Below are 21,099 nucleotides of genomic sequence, written 5' to 3' on the forward strand. Positions count from 1 at the left end.
TGGTACTAGAAATCTAAAAAAAACCGTTTTATTTGTATCATCTCACATGATTTAAAGCAAAAATATGTTTTTAAAAGTTGATTTCTACGTTATTTATGACAGATTTGCCCTATAAATAGCCAAAAAACGGCTAAACGGCTGAGCCGTTACTTTTTTTCGATTTAGGGAAAATAGACCTACCAAGGATTACTCATGCAAAATATCAGATCAAAATTATATTTCTAAGTGCAATTTTTACATTGATTACGGGATGGTTGCATTAACCCGCCCCCTCCCCCTTTTATTTGGTGTAAAATTAATTCAGGATTGTAAGAGATGAATATATATACGTGATTTTTTTAAAGATGAATTTAGTATAATTCAGTAAGATCCCGTTTATTAAAATGTCTTTGTTTAAACTTTTTATCAGTGTATGTTCTGTACAATAGAACTAATAGAAAAGATAACAGTTACATCACGGTCCTTGGCTGCAACCTTATTTTTGTTCTTGATAAAAGAAACTTATTTTTTTTATGTGGGGTAGGGATATCATGAACTACTCCTCTCTAAATAGCTTAAATCTTGCCCTTGTCTATCCTATTTTATCAAGTAGTAAGCTTTTTTGTCTGTAGCGAAGGATCTAACCGCTGAACCGATATGGTTCTCCTTTACAGTGAATCTTTTTATAGGTACAAGGAAGGTTTTTAACTAATTTGTGGGAGGGTATCGCCTTTTAAAAATTAAAATTCAAAGCGAATGGTCGACTTTCATTACCCCCCATTACCTTAAGTGTCCCTAGAGGCCTCTAGGGGCGTAGCCACTATTACTAATATATTGTGAATGTATCTGTCCAACCATTTACGAGCTTTTACTGTACAAACACAATGCATTGCATATTACCTGTATATCTAACATTTATTACTTCTGAAAAATATATTAAATTTAGGATGAACTAACACAGACAGAAACATTTGAGAGAATATTTCCCACCCACGACTCGCGGCATTATCTCTCCTATATGACAACTCCAAGCTACTATGACCTCCTATTGGCAGCTTGGGAAGAAAGGTAAGTTGAGATTTAATATTTTCGTAACTGTGGCACAACATGTAATGAGTTCAACACAGCATTAAAAGACGTTAAAAATAGATATGTCAGATGGCCTATATAAATAGTTAGAATAGGTGGATTTCCCAGATGCAACTCTTTGCTATGAACAGTTAAGACTTCCAGACAAAGGTCGTACAATCAAAATGCTGCGTAAATAGTATATTTCTTTCCAAAATTTACTTCAGAAATAATCCAATTTGTCTTATGCAATATGTTGTTTTACAGTCCTCTAAATTCTCTATATGCTAGGTATTTTTCGAGCTTTAAGTAATCATATGAAGTAAGGTTTTGGAATTCCTAATAATCACATGGCAATTGAAAAAAAGGGAATGTGATTCTGACAAACAATTCTAAAGGAAAATTTCTCCACAACTCCCTTCCCCTTTTCCTCCCCTTCTTACCCACCCCTCTTCAGGTACATAAAAACAAGATATACCCACACCTTACTTCCAAAGGTTTCGTGATTTTTTTTTAGAATTGATTGTTAGAATAGCTATGCCTGGATAACTATTCTATTTTGTTTTGATGTCACTTAATAAAAAAACGTACAAATGTAAAAAAAAAATTATATTTCTAGATACGCAGAATCTCCGGGCGAGGGCCTTCTACGACTGCACGATGAATGTGTTGAAGGTAAAACTCGTGAATTAATTTCACAAATTCACATATTCCAAAGCTAAAAGTAAATTAATTATTAGCAACGCTACTAGTTTTATGATACACTGTTTTTTGTTTGAATAGCTTTATATTTCTAAAACCTAAATAAATATATTGTCTAAAATGTAGAATATCTATTTTAATAGAAATTTAATATTTTGATTTCAGGAAAACATTTAATAGTACCAGACTCAGAAAAGAAAATAAAGGTAGGTATTTTTTTCAATTCTTAAATAAAAGTAACAGGATCTGTGCTTGTGTGTCTGTCCGTAACGAAGGATCTTGCTAACTGCTGAACCGATATGGTTCTTCTATACAGTGTAGCTTCTCATAGGTCCTGGAAAGGTTTATAACCATTTTGAGGGAGAGTACTACTAACCCTCCCCCCAATTTTTTCTTTCTTTTAAAACTAAATGGGGAGGGGGAGGTCGATTTCTACCTTTTTTTTACTTTTTGTTTTGGAAACTAATATACAAAGCTCTTTCTAATTTTCTTTTCTTTATTTTTTTAGACTCAATTCAAGCCAAACAAAATGCCAAAGAAGAGCTACAATGTTCCTCATATTTTCAAAGATAAATAATTCTTTAAAAAAAAATTGAAATCTTGATGACATTTAAGATTTTACGGAATAGAAATTCTTCTACAATTGACTTTTCCTGAAAGTTTTTAAGTAAATCGAATAATTTGAATCAAATTATTTGCACTTTAAAATCTGATACTTCCAAGTTTAACTGTTTCCTGAATAAAGTACATCAAGCTAGAAGAGTACGTAAAATGATATGTTATTTGTTGTTCTGAACAAAGTATTATTTGCATAATTTTGTAGTTGGGTTAGAGAAGCAAGTTGTTATCAGGGCTCGGCAGCAGCGCATGGGCCTTTAAATTTAACCCCACTTGTGTACAGAAAAAAAATTCCGAAAAGATAAATTCAATTGTCTGTTTAGAAACATATGTTCAGACATCCAGCTGAATTATTTTAAAGTTATAATATATCGATTTCACTAAGGCTTACTCGCGGCTGCTGAGCCCTGGCTGTTATCCTAATTTTGCATAACTAACCAAAACAAAGTTGACTTCCTTGTTATATTATTCATAACTAAATTATTTCTAGGGTTTTATCAACTCATTACATCTATTAAAACATTTAAGAAAAAAAATTCGCAAATATCAATAAAATTTACGTTTTAAGATTATGTCACTCACTTTAAACCCATCTCACACCTTTGTTTTTTGATCTAAATAGTTAAGTAAATTGTACAATATTGTGACATGATTTTGAAACTTAACTATCTGAAAATATGTCAACTAATTAAAAACGTTTAATTTCCTTGTAGCTAATTTAATATGTAACTTGTTAAAACAAAACATTCATTAAAATAAATATTAGATAAATAAAAATTTTGTTAATTACACTCAAATTTATTTTACTATAGTTACAGAGAAAACAAAGTTATAATTATATATTATACAAAACAAAACACTTATGTACTATAAGATAAGGTTACATTTTGATTTGACTAGAACAGGTCAATATGACTAAAACAGAACAGTGGATCTTTGGTGATTGTACATCTTGCAGGAAAAAATCAGATAAAAACAATTTAATTAAAGCTTAATTTGCTTTTAACATAAATTATTTCAAAAGAAAGTTGCTTTGGTAATTTTTCATTTTTGGCTTTAAATTTCGGAAACATGAGATACTAAAATTAGCTTAATTTGAATGCATCCCCAAGAACTAACAAAAAGTATGCAAGTAAAACTAAAAAAAAACATCGAGATTCAATAATTTCTATCTTCAAAAGACATTTCACAAAAAAGTTATACGCGAGTCAAAAAAAAGAAAATTTTATTTTAATTAGTCACATTGCAATACCAAAGAAAAGTTACAAAAGATTTTTTTCTGATGAAATGTACTATTTAGCTCTATTATAACTTACTACAATAGCTACAAAAGCAGTTGAAAATGACTATTATAATCTAAAATTGAATTAAATATTCTTTTCAAGCTTAAATCACGTACTAATCAAGTAATCATACCTATTGTTACAACTAAAATTTTTTAATTTTTCTTTCTTTGCTTAGAACCATGGTGATATAACTTTTAAAACGAGGAATAAATAAAATTCTGATATTAAAAGATAGAAAAATTCCGAAATGTACATCCTACGGTGTTTAAGACAAACTTATGTCTGGCACATTAGAAAAATCTGCAAATATCCTTATAATAAAGTAATAGGATGTCTATTTGACTGTCTGTTTGTGCCGAAGGATCTCGCAAACCACTCAACCGATTGAATTCTACTCTTCAGGGAATATACCTACTGGTCCTGTGAAGGTTTTAGGCTATTTTCTCAGGGGATGGGACACCCCCAACCCCCAAATAAAAATCCCCCTTAATTTTTAAAATTAATTTGAAATTAGTGGTGGCATCTCCAGTGGTACTTAATTTTTTTTTAATAACCTCCTTGGGGCAAAGCCCCTAGAAGCTAGGGGCGAATCCGCTAGTGGTTAGATAAAGAAAAATAAAACATTTGCAATATATTGAGTGAATTGTGTTTATTCTACAAAATATATGCAGATGTAACTGGTTAAATAAGATAGAACAAGGACAACAATAACATTGAAATAATAAATGATGAAAACAAAACAAAATGCAAAATACAAACAAAAAAATAACAGGAAATAAAATAATAAAAATCAATGAATATGAGATACCCAAAACTATAGAGAAACAACGCATTTAGATTAGGTAAGTAAAATAAATAATTTCATAAAATCTATTCTTACAAAATACTTCTTATTTGCTGGTTTTATCTAATTTCGAATACCCAAGAATTGTTTTAAATTGGAAATATTTTCATATAATTTCTTTTATATTTCTAAAAGTTGTAAAAATTTGAAGATTGAAATTGTTATTCACCGCACCGTATTATAAACAACTTTCCGCGGATATAAAAATGTACAATTATAATATTAAAACCAATTTTTATAACCCCAAGATGCCAAAGGCACGGACTAAAAAAACTGGTCTTAATCTTATGATTGTATATTTTTATATTCGTAGAAAACTGGATATAATACGATCGATGCCATACATACTTTTTCAGTATGGCTGAGAACCGATTCCAATCCACCAGATATTAATCGGTTTCCAAGCCATAATGGAAATGAAATTACTTATCTATCCTCTGCATCTCCGAAATTGAAAACCATTTTAATGTTTGCAAAAATAAAACTCATGATGGCATCACATCCACTTCGATATCTTTCCCAATAATGGTTATTGGTTCACTATTTAATGTGTAACTAAGAACAAATGTGAAATTTATTCTTGTGGTTGTGTTGGCAGGGGGCTCACAAATTTGCAACAGTAAAATCTAAAATTGAGAAAAATAGAAATATAGAATAATCGAGAATTTAGGTAAAAGTTTTACCAATTGTATGTAAAAATGTAAACAAAATGTAAGAAATAAGAATGGAAGGAAAATAGAAAGAAAAGAAAAGGCAATTTAAAGAGCTTGTAAGTAAAAAGTTCAAATACAGTTGGCTTTTGTTGTTAAGTATTGTAATTTCAAAAGCTCAATAATTCTAAACCTTCATTGAATTTTTAAACACCTAAGAATTATTTATTAAGATGGTAAAAATTTTATTATGCATCTCATGATTATCTTAAAGACAAAATTTCCTTTTCATGTTTATTTTGCACACTCCCTTTTATCAGAGAATTGTGGTAAATTTTGTATGTTCAATTTAGATTAAGATCCCAAACCAACATTGAATACTTGTAGTAGAGTAGTACAACTTAAATTGAAATACAATAGATAAGCTATATTGACAGAGCTGAATTTAAAAAAAATCTTAAGCAAGCCTTCAAAAAAACGGGAGTTTATCTAGTCCTTTAAATACACGACTTACCTGATTATCTGTTGGGGGTGGAGAGAATGGACTGGGCTGTGGTAGGCTTGTCACTGGATTGCATATCCGAGACTTTATTCCCTTACCAACAGCTGCTTTAAAATCAATTTCGGTGACCTAAAAAAATCAGTCTTTAGATAGTACCCCAAGGATGTCTGATCTCGATAACTGCTCAACCGATATGGTTTTCCTTTACAGTGAAGCTTCTTATAGCTCCAGGGAAGTTTTAAAGCTATTTATAGTGAGGTATCTCTCTACCCTCCAAAGAAAATCCCCACTACAAAAAAATTACCCCTTTCCTCCAAAAAATGTTTCGTTAACTAAAATTGAAATTGGGGGTGTATTTGCCATTTAGGAATAAGAATTAGAAAAATCAAAATGTTACCTCCGAATCAGAATTATTTAAAAGCGTAAGAACAAATACAGAAACTCCGGAAGCTGGCGCATTTTTGGTTGGGTGCAGGCGAACACCAATATCTACATCCCGCCCTGTTAACCAAATTGGCGGCAATTCCGGGTGGGGGAGTATATCCTCCAATTTTATGGATAATTCTGACAATTTGACTTGAGGAACATCTGCTACTTTATCATTTTCTTTAGGTGGACTGGTATCCTTGGGTGGTGCTGTATCTTTGGTATCTTTTGTATCACAATTTAATTTATCACTTAAGTCATCTTTATCTATTAAACTAATACTCTGCGTGGTATCTGGTACAGAAATCATACTTTTTGGTGGTTCTTTGGTTGTGGGGGAGTCAACCTTCATCTTTAATTCATTCATGGAAAGATTTTGTTGTTTTCTGGTGGTGAAAGAAGCAGAATGATTGCCTGGAAGATTCTGAAGAAGCGCAGCCTCTCCTATTTGGTCTAACTCTTCTAAACCTTTAGGACGTACCTACAATTACATAAACATAAACATTAAAATCAAAAGCTATATGTATTTATACATTTTATGTTATATCCTCGAGTAGCTTGACTTTTTGAGGATGGGTGTTGTCCGTAAGTTTTTTTCTTGAAAGTTTCAGGAAAGTTGAGGTAGGTCAAAACACGTACAAAATAAAATAAACACATGGAATAACCCAACCTTAACCCCATTGAAGTAATTTTATCCGATATACAAACATAAAGATAAAAAAAAATTTGGCCAAGATCTAAAAATGTTTGAAATACTATTCCTTAGATAACTTTTCAGTAAGAACAAATACCTGAGGAGATTTATGAAGTCTGTTGAAAATTAATGTATCAGTTGCTGGAGGCACCAGGGCAGGACTCGGTAAGCCGGGACAACTGTCACTTGATAGCAAATCTGTCTGGTAACTTCCACCGTTTGTCTGATTGCCTTCCCGCGTCTGATAAGTATTTATCAACTGATTTTCTCCTATTAGATCTAAAAATAAATAAGAATTAGGGACATCAAGAAAGAGAACGTTTTACCTTGACTGTAGTAATGCTTTAAAAATATTATAATAAGGCTTTTTCTGATTGTTTATAAACTTCCTTGACATTATAAATGCTGAGCTGACTAAAAAAAACGCATTTAAAACATATTTTCTTTTTTGTCTTCCAGCTAAAACCAGGGTGGGCATACAAAAAACCCACCCAAAAAAAACAACCCAGGGTTTTTGAAAAACCCCATTGAAAAAAAACCCAAGGTTTCTTGGGTTTTTGAAAAAACATTGAAATTTCACGTTAAAATTTACAAATTAAACCTCTATTTACTCAAAGACTAAGATCTAATAACATTTTAAAGCAAATTTTACCTAAAAAACATAAAAAAATATGAAGTAATTACATAAATGATGCTCTAGGTACTTATTGTTCAAATGTTTACAAAATTACTTTCTCTCAAAACTTAATTTCAGAAAACGCTTTGCTACTAAATTGATGATATATAAATTGTGTAAAGGGGGGGGGGGGGGGGGGGGGTTAATGCAACCATCTCTTAATCAGTGAGCAAATGGCACTTAGAATTCGAATTTTGATCTGGAATTTTGCATGAGTAATCCTTGGTAGGTCTATTTTCCCTAAATTGAACAAAAAGTTGGAAAAGTAACGGCTAACGGCTGGCGGCTAAGCAGTTTAGCCATTTTTAAAACTATTTTCAAGGGAAATCATCACGAAACCTATCTCCACATTATACTCTATGCTGCTCCAAAACATTTTCAAACGGTTCTAGCCGCTAGTTGCTGGTACTAGAAATCTAAAAATGTTTTTTTTGTATCATTTCACATGATTTAATGCAAAAATATGTTTCAAAAAGTTGATTCCTACATAATTTATGGCAGATTTGCCCTAAAAATAGCCAAAAAACGGCTAAACGGCTGATCCTTTAGCCGTTACTTTTTCAACTTTTTGTTTGATTTAGGGAAAATAGACCTACCAAGGATTACTCATGCAAAATTTCAGATCTAAATTCGAATTGTAAGTGCCATTTTCTCACTGATTACGAGATGGTTGCATTTAAACCCCCCCCCCCTTACATAATCATAATTGATTTTTTAAACTAAAACATAACAAGGGGGGGGGGGGGGTTTAATGCAACCATCTCGTAATCAGTGAGCAAATAGCACTTAGAATTCGAATTTTGATCTGGAATTTTGCATGAGTAATCCTTGGTAGGTCTATTTTCCCTAAATTGAACAAAAAGTTGGAAAAGTAACGGCTAACGGCTGGCGGCTCAGCAGTTTAGACATTTTTAAAACTATTTTCAAGGTAAATCATCACGAAACCTATCTCCACATAATACTCTATGCTGCTCCAAAACGTTTTCAAACGGTTCTAGCTGCTGGTTGCTGGTACTAGAAATCTAAAAATGTTTTTTGTATCATTACACATGATTTAAAGCAAAAATATGTTTCAAAAAGTTGATTCCTACATAATTTATGGCAGATTTGTCCTAAAAAAAGAAAAAAAACGGCTAAACGGCTGAGCCGTTAGCCGTTACTTTTTCAGCTTTTTGTTCAGTTTAGGGAAAATAGACCTACCAAGGATTACTCATTCAAAATTTTAGATCGAAATTCGAATTGTAAGTGCCATTTGCTCACTGATTACGAGATGGTTGCATTAAACCCCCCCCCCCCCCTTTATGAAAGGAAATAGTTACAGTGGCTTGCAGAGGGTATTATTAAGGGGATGTAAAAAGAAAAAGACCTTAATAATTTCTGTGAGGGGGGGGGGGGGTGTTGACAGCTTAAGAATAGAGGAGTAGGTTCCATGTTTTGAAGCTTTTAACCTCCCCTCCCCCTTAATAGAATATTTTGTGCACCATTGCTAATAAGGGTTTATAATTGATCGGAATGCCAGCTTTCTTCATTATCTATCTTGTTTATTGTGAAATCTTGCTTACCTTTTACCTACAACAACATAAACATTAATATTTCATCAATATATCAAATGTATTTGACTCCTAAATTAAAAAACCCAATAAAACCCTAAAAAACCCAAAAAAAACAGGGTTTTAAGGGTTTTTACGGGTTGGGTTTGGCTTTTTAAAAAAACCCTGGGTTTTTCCCCACCCTGGCTAAAACCCATAGAGATACAGAAAGACAATACTCGCATAAAAGCTTAGCTATTAAAAGTCCCAACGCTATACCTTTTCCAGATCAAATAAGCCTAGTTTTAAAAATATTTTCACTATTTTAATGTATCATCAAAGAATTCTTCTAAAATAAAATTCTTCTTTAAATCGAAGAATTTTTGAATTGTTATCAAAGTAAAATTCATTTGACGTCAAACTGTAGAATCTCACATGATGAATAAACGTAAAATTAATTTCACTAACTAAAAGGAAGTTTAACATCTGATCTTTTCACATATTAAAAATGTCCTACCTGATATTAAACTGGTAGATTTATCAGAAATATTCAGTAGAGTATCCTGTTGTTCTTCACTACCCCTACCTCTGGCGCATGCCTCCAGGATGTTGGTCTCACTGCCAGTATTTGTCATGGTAGCCAGGTTACCAGAAGGTCCAGCTAGGCTAAGGTCTAGAAGCCTGTTATTTTGGTCTCTGTTTCTTTCTAATGTCTGCACTAACGGGTTTGACTTAGGATTTGGTGACACGAGATTATTACTTGAATATCTATCATTCGAAGTGGATGTGTTACCAAATAAAGTCTCTAGATCATTGTTTTGATTATTTTGGTTTACAGGTTGCCTTGCAGCTGAAAGGGACCTGAAAATATATTTAAATCTTAAAAATTTTTTTTAGGATAAAACAGGTCATTTTCCGTAAATTTTTGTGATACCGTTTAGTCAAATGTGCTTATTAAGTCAAACTGTTCATAATTATTAAAATTAAGTTCATAATTACGAACAGTTTGACTAAATAAGAGCATTTGGCTAAACGGCGAACCACAACTTTACGGAAAAATGCGAAAAAATTTTCCACTTATAAATGTATGAGTATATTAAAAAGCAATTTATTTGAGTAAATAATAACTTTTCACGAACAGAGAATTTAAAAAAAACCAGAAAGATCACTGCTATAAGAATATAAAAGTATGATTACCCAATATTTTATAAATATTTTAATTTTTCCTAAAGTGAACAATAAACAAACTTTTTTGAATAAAATATCTTATTTTAGGTTTATAAGAAATCCCCACAAGAAATTTTGTAGTTTTAAAAAAAGGAAAGAATAGTCATTTATCGCATGTATTATATCCAGCTTTCCTTGGATAGAGAAACCGAATGCCCAGGCTAACAAAACTGGTATTAATTTTAGGATTTTTATTTCAATATTTATGGGAAATTATCTGTGATACGATGCTATACATGATTTTTTTAGTACAGCTGAGAACCAGCTCTAAAACAGCGGATATTTATCGGAAGCAAAGCCATACTGGACAAAAAATTACCTATCTGAATTGTTTAGCATAACAAGATTCTTGTATCTCTCTATTATTCTGGATAATTCATCACTCGTGTACAGTATGTCACCTGCAAATATTTCACTTTATCATATATACCAGAGATGGGTTTTTAAAAGATGCAGCGTTTTTTCTCGACATTTTTTACGCTATGAATAACAAGCGCGGCATTGCGAAATCCATACATAGTATACAACTATTTATTTAATTATTTTGCTTTTGTTGGTACAGCCTTTTTAAAAGAAAACAAATTATCTTAAATCCATTTTTGCTGCATATTAATTAATATATCTTTTTAGAGCTATATTAGACATTATACAAATGGCTAAAATAATAATTTTAAAATTTTGAATTCTTAAGTTGTATACTCTGTTTAGATTTCGCGAATGCCGCGCTTGCTATTCATAGCGTAAAAAATGTCGAGAAAAAATGCGGCATCTTTTAAAAACCCATCTCGGGAGATACAAGTATAGGACAATTTAAGATATATTGATCTTTTCCCCAGCTAATTAGCTGAATAATATTAAGGGAAGGGATGGTTTTGGTTTATTTTGATCGTCACTGTTCCTTCCTCCCAGAATAATTACACACTAGGATATATAAGTTGGAAGGAATTTTAATGTTAGAGGGAGATTTGAAATCTGCATCAAATTTTAAGAATTTTTTGTAAAATTCGTTTTTGTATAATTCTTTATCTAAAAGCGGAAATAAGTTTATAAATTTTGACCAATAGGATAGGTGGATTGGAAACTACCTGCGCTCTAATTGGTTGAATGATGTGCGACACTTAAGCTTCTCCAATCAGATCGCCGATAATTTTCAATACACCAATCACAGATGTCCAAATCAATTAACTTAAATTGTATTTCCGCTTTTAGATAAAGAATTATACAAAAAACGAATTTTATAAAAAATCCTTAAAATTTGATGCAGATTTCAAATCTCCCTCTAACATTAAAATTCTTTCCAAACTATATATCTTATTACACACTCTATAATATATCTACAGACTGATACTTAAATTTGTATTAGGATAGTTGTTTAAATAGTAAATTCCATTATTAGGATTTTATATATTTTGATCTAGTACTTAAATGTTGTAACTTTTTGATTTTAAATAAAAACAACATCATTAGTAATTGATAAGTGCAATTTTAAAAAATCTGGGTTCGAGTAATATTTCTTTAAAGAACAAACTTTAGAGTTGCGATTATATGCATTGTATACCCAGAAATAGGATAATATCCGATACATGATAAAAATAACTTAAAATGCAAAAAAGACTGGTATGAAAGAATTTATAATTTGTTTTCAAAAGATAAATTATTAATGGAAAATGTTTTTATTGAGATTTTAAACAAAAAAGTTTTGAAAGAAATTTTTTTTAACAAATACACCTTTGTTAATTTAAATTATTTTCTTTCATAAAAGTGTATCTTTCCCCTCCTTCCAAAATAGAAACTGCGTTTTAATAAATAATGTTTTTGAAAAAGAAGTGAATAGTGTTTTTTTAGCAAAGAAAACGGATGTTACAATTATAAAAAAAGATATATCCCGAACAATTGCGTTTTAGAATAGGTAAATTCTTTAGAATGAAATTAATTAAATAAAACCAAGATATTTTATATCTTTATTCTTCTACTAACGGTTGCGCTCTTAGCATCTAGGAACTATGTATTCGAAGGTGTAAGAAAAGTAGGAAAATAGCCTTAAACCAAACTTATATATATAAGAATTAAATAGCCTAAAAACAATCCAGGTACCTATAAGAAGCATCCATAAAATGGAGATCTCCAATGATTCAATAGTTAAAGAAACCTTACTACTTTATATAAGATTGCTTTTGAGAACTAAGCAAAGCTAGCTACTTTATAAATATTTCGTCAATTGGTATTTCATAGTGTTTCCTTAAATGACATTATCTTTCCCATGCAATGGCAATCAATTACGACAAATTAAAAAAAAACTTATAAGCATAATCATGTATCAATGGCTTTATATCTTAATATTTGTTTTAATATTTGAAAAATTAACCAATGATTATACTTTTTTGGATAAAATCTTTTTTATTTTTCATATGGGGGGGGGGGGGAGTGCTTTTTTAGGGTAATAGGAATATATTAAATAAACACACGCCAACACATTTAATCTTTATTTAACGTAATTCACCTATAAAATAATATTTGCAGTAAAAAAAAGTTACTTATTAGTAATTAAACATAATTTAGCAAGTAAATTGTATTCTTAATAACAATAAACAGACGTAATCACAGAATGCTAAGTTTTGTAAAAATTTCATCTTTCATCTTTTAATTAGAATCAGCAAGAATTAATTAAAATAAATATTGCATAAATGTTTTGTTATAAAAAGTGTTTAATTCTATTCTATTCATAGGAAGTTATGTAAAATCTAGAGATGGGACAACATTAAAACTTAAATTAGTCTTCGCCTTTAAAGTAAAATTGGCTATAATACTTGTAAATCAGGTATAAAGTATAACCAACAAGAGAAAAAAATATAAAATAATATCTGGGGGGCAAATGGAGAGGTCGTCAATTTTACGATGTGTTGCCCCCCAACAACAGCTGAAAACAAGTATAGGTTTCGTGATTTTTTTCGAATTAATTTCGTTATTGGTATAAGCTGCTTGTAAATATAATTATGGGTAAAAGCCAACTGCATTGTTACACAACCTTTGCCTGAATAGTATAAGCTACTCCTACAAGCATGGTGTTACTACATCATCCTCATTAAAACCGGAGAACTTTTTGGGACAAGACTAGGAAAATCTCCACAACGACAAATAATGCAAATACTTGAGAAAAATCATTAAAAATACTAACCAATGATTGGGTCATTTTCTTCAGCTTCAGAAGCCAGCTGGAATAATTTGGGCCTCCATTTTTCACAGGACTTGTACAGGTCAGCCATCAGCTCTCTGTCCTCCAGTCCACTTTGTCCTGAAACAGTCAAATCATTTCATCTATGACTTTATACCTGGTACACTAATAAAATTAGCCTTAATCTTTCTCCTGACCGTAACAAAGCATCCTTGGAAAGCTAGCTATAAAGATTGCTCAAATTTTTATAAAGATTTTATTATGTTGATTAAACAAAATAATGTAAGTAAAGTATAAAGAAAATTACTACAATGAGTTGAATTCCTACCAATATCCAGCTGGTCAAGCATATCAGAGAGAAGTTTACAGCTAGCATCCACCTCTTGCAGTTGAGCTGACTGCCTGGCAGCCTTAGCCAGCTTCTCTTCACCTTTCTTTACCATTTCCTGGATCATCTTGTTCGCCCTAATAAATATTGATGCATTTTTTTGTCCAATAGCTTAGGTTTTTTTTTTATAGAACAACAGTATTTCTTAATTTTACCCGCTAACACTTGACAAAAATAAATAATCAACGTCTATTTTCTTCTTTGGCTTCAGGAATTTTAAATCAGAAAAATGTTTCATAGTTTTCAAAACATTATGCATTAAATATTCTTTTTAGTGTAAGTGGGTGCAATTAAGCAATTTTACTCCATTAAAAAAAGAAACACCCTTCACTTCTTATACAAAACAATATTTTTTTATACTCTTATTACTTAAAAAGGTAATGTATTGATGAAGCGATAAAGGATTATTTTCCAATGTAATTTTAGACCTGAATTACAACTATGCAACAATTTATTTTTTAGAATTTCGTGGGGAAAAAAGCGTCTGAAAAGAATTTTCTTAGAATCTTTCCTGTTGCACAATGATAGTGAAAAATCCAATATTGAAACCATACACACTTCTCTAAAGTACATTGATGGAATATTTGAAAAGATTAGAGAACAAGGATAGTAATATCCATGGAAAGTTATTTTTTACAATTGCAATGTCAATAGGTAGAAGTATATAAAGTAAATGCTTTATATTGTTTAAGGATAAACTAAGGAGAATAAATCAAATTTCAAGATATTAATTGTAAACAGTTTTATTTCTTAATAGAAGCTTGCTGGAAATACACCGCTCTAACTACTGAAAGACTGCCACCTATAAGGGTAGACTAAAATAGGACAACTACCATACTAATCCCTAAAAATTTCCTACACTTTTTTATACCTATGCTTATATCTCATTAATATACAAGAGATACCTGTAGTAATGGATGTAGAATATATGTGAATATTATGACAGGAAATATTTTCGTCAATTTATGTGGCTAACGTGCACATCATTTATTTGTCAGTTCGTTCATCCAGTAGAAGGGCAAGGGAAGGGGTAAATGAGAGGGATCGTTATTTAGCTACAAGTTCCACTGTGTTAGAGTACATGATAATCTGGTGTAAGATCCAAGTGATAATAAAGTCAATACAACAATATATCATAAGTAGACCTGAAGGATGCCTTAATAACTGGAAGCCGCGCTGAACTGAAAAAAATTTACTAACCTAAGTAAATCATCAGGGTTGCCACTGTGTAACAATTTCTGTAACTGTCTCGAATCTTCATCGCTTAATTCTGCTTGTCTGAGGAAACACAAATATTACTTTTATTTTATTTCCAATTATTTCAATAATAATATATAGTAATTCTATTTAATAAAAACAATAAAGCAATTCTTATATATAAAATATCACTTTAAAAAATTTAAGTAATTTTTTACATTGTGAACAAATCTTTTGCCCAAAATTTTTATACTATTGGCTGGATTGCAAATTCTTGGAGGAGTAGATTAGATTTGTTTATCATAGTTATGAGGAAGATTGGTATATTACATTGTCCTAGGATTGAAAATTATACCTGGGTTCAACAGAAGAAGGACACACAGCGCTGTTAACATATTCTGGGTCATACTGTACAATGCCTTGTTCTTTTAGTGCCGTATAAGCTTCGTGGATTTTCTTTTCCTGAAGAAAATTCATGTTTTTATAACTTGTAGGATTTCAAAATTTTGACCGTCTTTTTAAAATATCCTTAAATCTGCTTATTCAAGACACTTGTTTTGAAAATATTTACTATGATTTAAATAAACATAAACCTAATTATTAACTCTAGGGACGGTTGATAACAACGTAGGGCAACCCTTTGTAGTAGTCCAAAGGCACTAAAATCCCAACTATTGCATAAAAACAACCCTTTGATTGTACGTCCTCTGTCTGGAAGTCCTAATTGTGTATGGTAATAAGTTGCTCCTGTTTTGGGCCAACGCATTTTCTTTAGTTTTATCATTAATGTTACTCATTTGACATTTTGCATTTTTAGTAAGGACAAAGATTTAGTCGAGGTTTTAACCAATGACCTACCCAAAAACTAGCGTGGTATACTACAGTTAATCACAAACCTTAGGAAATGTCTTTGTCCAGGAGTAGAGAAGCTCTATGACTCGTCGTTTCACAGTTTCTGGAGTTCTGCTACCAAGGTGTTTTGTGGACACTAGTTTGATCATCTCATTTAGAAATCTGAAAATCACGAATCTGTAGTTCTAGGTAAAGAAACTTATTCTACTAGACGGAGCGCAATTCCAAAAAAAGTTAAAAATGATAAAAGATCTCAATAACTACTGAACTGATTGTGTTTTCATTTATATGGAAACTTCACATGGGGATGTTCAAGGCTACTTAATTTTTAGAATAAAGCCTTGGTATGGTTTTATGCTGTATTACTGCCCCTTTGACTGCAGAGCCTCTAGATACTAATGCGCAGCCGCTAGTGCTTAAGCAAAAGGAAAGATATTTGTCTATGTCTATGTATTCCGATTCATCTCATTAACCGCTCTACGTACCGATATTACTCTCCTTTATAGTGAAAATTCGTATAGGTTTCAGGAAGGTTTTAAAAAGCATTACCTGAATTTTGCTATTTCTTTAGCAAAAGAATCAGAAGCTTTTGCAGCGGCTTCCAACGTGGCCAATGCGTAGAGTGCCTCAGTCTCCTAAAATTGAAAATAATGATCACTGTATTAATTGAAATAAATATGTTTCCATTATGGCATATAATATGTTAAAAAATACTTTTTCGAGTCTTAAAGGGAATGGGAGGTCGTAAAATTATGTGTTCTAAGAGAGGATTAGAACGCCAAAATAAGGCATGGCAGTGCCTTTTTTATGAGGTACGATGTGGAACTGTTAAGACACAGCGGCAAAACAACAATTACCACTGATAACCGCTAACTTACGCATATTTACTGTGTGATAGTTCTCGCATTATTAATTATACCTAAAATTTTGAAGCCTTAGAAACAAACTTGGTACATGGCACTTTTGTTCTTAATATTCTAAACGTGTGAAATTGGTGAGAAACTGCAAAAAAAACCAAAAAACATTGCATTTGCGACCGTTTCCCTAATTGTTCTACCATTATACTTCCCAAGTAACTAACATAAAGCTTAAATTAAACAAAATGCTATGTCGCCAAATTTTTCAAATTTGTTCTAAATAAAAATGTAATTCTTACCATGGGAGATTGAATCTTGTGTGAGAGAAGTCTGGCCGCCAATATTGCCCCATCTAATTAAGATTAACAACATCAGTTTATTTTAGTAACCAGACATCTTAAATAATTTCTGGAAGGGAGGGAGGGGACATTAGGCTGTCAATTACACTTGTCCCCAGAGTTAGATAATAAAGTTTCTTATTCTTTGGCTTAACAACTTTGGGGACTTTTTTTTATTAATTTTAATTGGTTTGTTCATTAAGTTGGGTGTCCAAACGTTTCAATCACTAATTGTAATCTACAGAAGGAATAAATTTGTCTATCAGCATTGGGTATGTACATCAATTTATCGGCCATTTTCTTATCTCTTTAGATCCCTGAATAATTTGGTACAATAATGTAAACCGATATTGGATTCTAGTTCCCTTTGTTTCCAAAAAAGCGTAACAATAACAAGATAATGACAGAAATCACGATTTCTGCCTAGTCATACTTACGGTCGGACAAAATCAGGTAAAAGGTATAACCAACAAACGAAATAAATGTAAAATATTTTTTTTTTTTTTGGGGGGGGGGGCAGATAGAATGGTCGTCAATTGAATTTTACTAAGAGTTGCCCACCTCCCCCCAGACGAAAGCTGAAAAACACGTATAGGTTTCATGATTTTTTCGAATTTGTTTCGTTGTTGGTGTAAGCTGGGACAAAATATCATAAAAATTAATTAGTCAAATAAATTGTGCAAAATCAAATTATTATCGACGACGTAGTACGATAAACGTACACCAAAAAAATAAAGATGTTTATGAAATTTTCTTCGATTTATAATATTTTTATCTAGTTCAAATTTAATAATAACTTTCTTGTTATCGATTTATCAATGTGTATGAAATGTACAAATATATCATTTCAATTACAGTTATTGATATTAAACTTGAAGTTGAAATATATTATTTATCTTCCTTGCATAGTACAAATATGACAGGAATATTTTTGATAAAAAATAAAAATATTTGTTTTGAATGAGATGTTTTAGCTTTTTAGTAAATATTTTCTATTTAAGAAAAAATGTCTGAAATTTTTGGTGTGAAGATTCCCTATTCCCATGAACATCAAGTAGGTATACTAGGGTTGGCAATCCGGATCCGGAATCCGGGATCCGCCCAATTTTTGGGCCAATTTTGGAATCCGAATCCGGAATTCGTTTTTTAATAGCGGATTCCGGATTCTTTATTGGTAGGGTAAAATTAGCGTCTTGAGTTTTTTCTTTCAAATCCCGCTTTTTGAAGGCAAAGATTATCATCATTACATATTAAATCTTTTAAAATCTGGTTCGATTATCGAAAGTGAATAGAGAACACCAAGAACATTAATTTTTAGGACATATGTAGCACTTAATTTTTTTATTTTCAAAAAAAATCCTTTTAAAATACTGCCAGAATCCGGAATCCGAATCCGGAATCCGCCAAAAATAAGAATTCGGAATCCGCCATTTTTTTTGACGAATTCTTTTAAGAATCCGGAATCCGAATCAGTCATGTTACAAAAAAATAAATATTGAAACACATATAAAAATTTTCGTTATTATCTACTTTAAATATATTTAATTAGATTTATCAAAACTAAACATCTGCTCATAATTAAAATCGCTTTGACCAATTATCAATTCATGATTTTTGTGCTTCGTTACTTATGGATGTTTTCATCCTTGTTTAATTAATATTGTCAGACATTATATTACTTGAACAAAAGCGTAAAATAACATACAATACTTAAATTTTAGAACTATGAAAGTACAAGCTAGAAGATTATATAAAAATATAAAGGGGATGTTGATTATTGCACGGGAAATTTTGGTTGAAGGTGAGATGCAGTTTAAATAGTTTAACAAGAAAATATTTTTTTTAAAGCGATTGTCATTAGGAAATGCACACTGAATTAGTTAAATTACCTTGCACCGTATCTATAGTTTGACAGAAACTTCTAATAGTATTAACATCCTCCACCTTGTTGCTGGGATTAATTGCCTAAACCAATTTCAAATATTATCATGCAGTTGCCAATATCTTCATGCTTGTTAGGTGTGTTGCATTCGTAGGAATCAGGGTTAGAAAGCATTACATATAAAGTATAATAAAATAAATTAAACAATATAAGTTTTCTTGATTTCTTTAAGAACTTTATATATTGTTTATAATATTCTCTAATCCAAATATTATATTTAACCACCGATTTTTTATCTTAAGGGCGAGCAAAAAAATGCGTACATTTTTAAAATTCAAATTGCGCGGCTTGTGTTAATGGTAAAAAAAGCTAGGCATACCGTTAGAACTGCTATAAAGTCTAATTTTTGGAAATATAAAAACGATTTCTGTGCTACGCATTGGTAAGGAGCTACGCTCTAAAATGTCCCAACTGACATGAAACCTGACTTGCTAGTGTATTACTAAATATTAGAGAATAGAATGTGCAAAAAGAGCTGCGTACTTTTTTAGATTTCAAATTGCTTGGCTTGTGCTAATAGTAGAAAAATGTTACGCATACCGTTAGAACCGCTATGAACTATATTTTTTTGGAAATATAAGAACGGTTCCTGTGCTACAAATAATTTAGGAGCTAGGTGGTAAAATGTCCCAAATTTTACTCGCAAGTCAAGTTTTAAGTCAGTTGGAACATTTTAACACATAGCTCCCTAACTATACGTAGCAGAGGAATCGTTCTTATATTTCCAAAAAATAGACTTCAGATCGGTTCTAATGGTATGCGTAACATTTTTCTGCTATTAACACAAGCCGCGCAATTAGAATTTAAAAAATGTAGGTACGCATTTTTGTTTGTCCACCCTATATATAAAACGTATATTTTTTTGTAGAATAAATAGGTATAATAATATGAACAACGGAATTTAAGTTCTACAACGGTTTATAGAAAAAAAGTCTAAAATCTGTTTTTACTGTCGAAATTAAATCAAATGCTTTGTTTAGTTCAAGCTGTAACTTAGAAATCTTAGCAAAAAAATAAAATAATACATACAAAAAAAAATTACGCCGCTCTTACTAAGAACATAACATATGTATAATGTATATTCATAAACATTTGCCTTTGCATTTAGGCATTTGAGAAATATAGTTCAGTTTTAACTATTTTTATATCTTAAAATAGTTTTTTCCTCACAAGACCTTGGCCTAAAAATACTTATTTTTTTATCATTTCATTTCATATCTACCAAAAACCATCATCCAAACTTCATGCATAGTCGAGTCCCCGTTTAAAGAACTGACTTAAATGTTAGTCTTAGTTATGTATAGGTATATTAATTTATAGAATATCTTAGAGTGAATAAAACTTCATAAAAGCTGTAAACTCCGAATTAATTTGGAATATTTGATATTGATGTTATAAGTACATACTATGTATATATTACAAACCACATGCCCCTATACATAATCAACATACATGTCAATATCATTTACACTAGTGTGAAGTAGTAAATGTCAGGAAGAAAGTGGACCATAGCCGCTAGATTATTCTACACCACTTTCTTCTTTTCTGGCTACCAAAGGAATGAGGTCACAGTCAATAGAAGATTAATGTATTATCTATTGTCCCGGATTAATACAGAATACTAAAGTAACAGGAAGTTTATCCGTGTGTTTGTACCGAAGAAATTCGCTAACCACTGAACCGATTGGGTTCTCCTTAACAGGGTAGCTTCTCATAGGTCCCGGGAAGATTTATAACCATTTTAAGGGAAGGTACTACCAACCTACCAAGAGAAATCGCCCCTAGAAAAAAATCTCACCCCCAAAATAAATTTTTTATTAAAATTTGTTTTAAAATTTTCTTTTAAAATCTAAAGTAGGTAATAAATTTGGTTATAAAATTCGACTCTCCTCTCCTCAAGGCCTCTAGGGGCGTAGCCGCTAGTATGGAATAAAGAAGTCTAAGTATTTTTTGCGATGCATTATAAAGTTTTCCATGCATGGAATAATACCTGAAAGAGAAGATTTTCTAGCTTAGCTTGATTCTGGTCAAGCCTAATTCCAACAGCATTCTCTGTTGACATAGCTCCAGCTTCTCCGCTATCCCCTGCGGGTACAGAAACCCTAACAACTCCCCCAGACCCTACACCACCTACCCCACCACCTGACATAAT

General features: G+C 31.3%; 3 protein-coding genes across 4 annotated transcripts in view; 2 read left to right on the forward strand and 1 right to left on the reverse strand.

Annotated features, from left to right (window-relative positions):
• The window catches only part of LOC145322826 (tubulin monoglutamylase TTLL4-like), a 22,470-nt gene extending 19,326 nt beyond the window's left edge, over window positions 1-3,144 (forward strand). The window contains exons 17-20 of the mRNA XM_080165154.1: window positions 926-1,047; window positions 1,667-1,722; window positions 1,915-1,955; window positions 2,258-3,144. Of these exons, the coding sequence (XP_080021280.1) occupies window positions 926-1,047; window positions 1,667-1,722; window positions 1,915-1,955; window positions 2,258-2,326 (288 nt within the window). The 3' untranslated portion in view covers window positions 2,327-3,144. The remainder of the gene's footprint in view (window positions 1-925; window positions 1,048-1,666; window positions 1,723-1,914; window positions 1,956-2,257) is intronic.
• The window catches only part of LOC145322903 (uncharacterized), a 59,673-nt gene that overhangs the window by 1,793 nt on the left and 36,781 nt on the right, over window positions 1-21,099 (forward strand). The window lies entirely within an intron of this gene.
• On the reverse strand, window positions 3,145-21,096 carry Gga (ADP-ribosylation factor-binding protein Gga). Of its 2 annotated transcripts, XM_080165117.1 has the most exons (15): window positions 20,938-21,096; window positions 18,895-18,970; window positions 16,967-17,019; window positions 16,360-16,445; window positions 15,855-15,972; window positions 15,314-15,420; window positions 14,962-15,039; window positions 13,702-13,838; window positions 13,377-13,493; window positions 10,521-10,602; window positions 9,492-9,835; window positions 6,867-7,048; window positions 6,047-6,556; window positions 5,662-5,778; window positions 3,145-5,123 (listed from the first exon to the last, which is right to left on the reverse strand). In XM_080165117.1, the coding sequence occupies exons 1-15, from the start codon at window positions 21,094-21,096 to the stop codon at window positions 4,983-4,985; spliced, it is 2,307 nt and encodes a 768-aa protein (XP_080021243.1). In that variant the 3' UTR covers window positions 3,145-4,982. The 2 variants fall into 2 exon arrangements, with proteins under 2 accessions (XP_080021243.1, XP_080021254.1); XM_080165128.1 differs by lacking the exon at window positions 18,895-18,970 and having other exon boundaries at window positions 20,938-21,062.

The sequence above is a fragment of the Acartia tonsa genome, chromosome 1 (genome assembly GCF_053477335.1).
Source record: "Acartia tonsa isolate MP-2025a chromosome 1, ASM5347733v1, whole genome shotgun sequence".
In the NCBI taxonomy this organism is placed as follows: Eukaryota; Metazoa; Arthropoda; class Copepoda; order Calanoida; family Acartiidae; genus Acartia; species Acartia tonsa.

Excerpts from the sequence above, each read along its gene's own strand:
- Gga (XM_080165117.1), bottom strand. The coding sequence starts at position 21,096 with ATGTCAGGTGGTGGGGTAGGTGGTGTAGGGTCTGGGGGAGTTGTTAGG. Across the intron at positions 15,973-16,359 it reads AAAGAAATAGCAAAATTCAG|ATTTCTAAATGAGATGATCA; the intron begins GTAATGCTTTTT and ends CGTGATTTTCAG. Across the intron at positions 13,839-14,961 it reads AACCCTGATGATTTACTTAG|GGCGAACAAGATGATCCAGG; the intron begins GTTAGTAAATTT and ends AATATTTATTAG.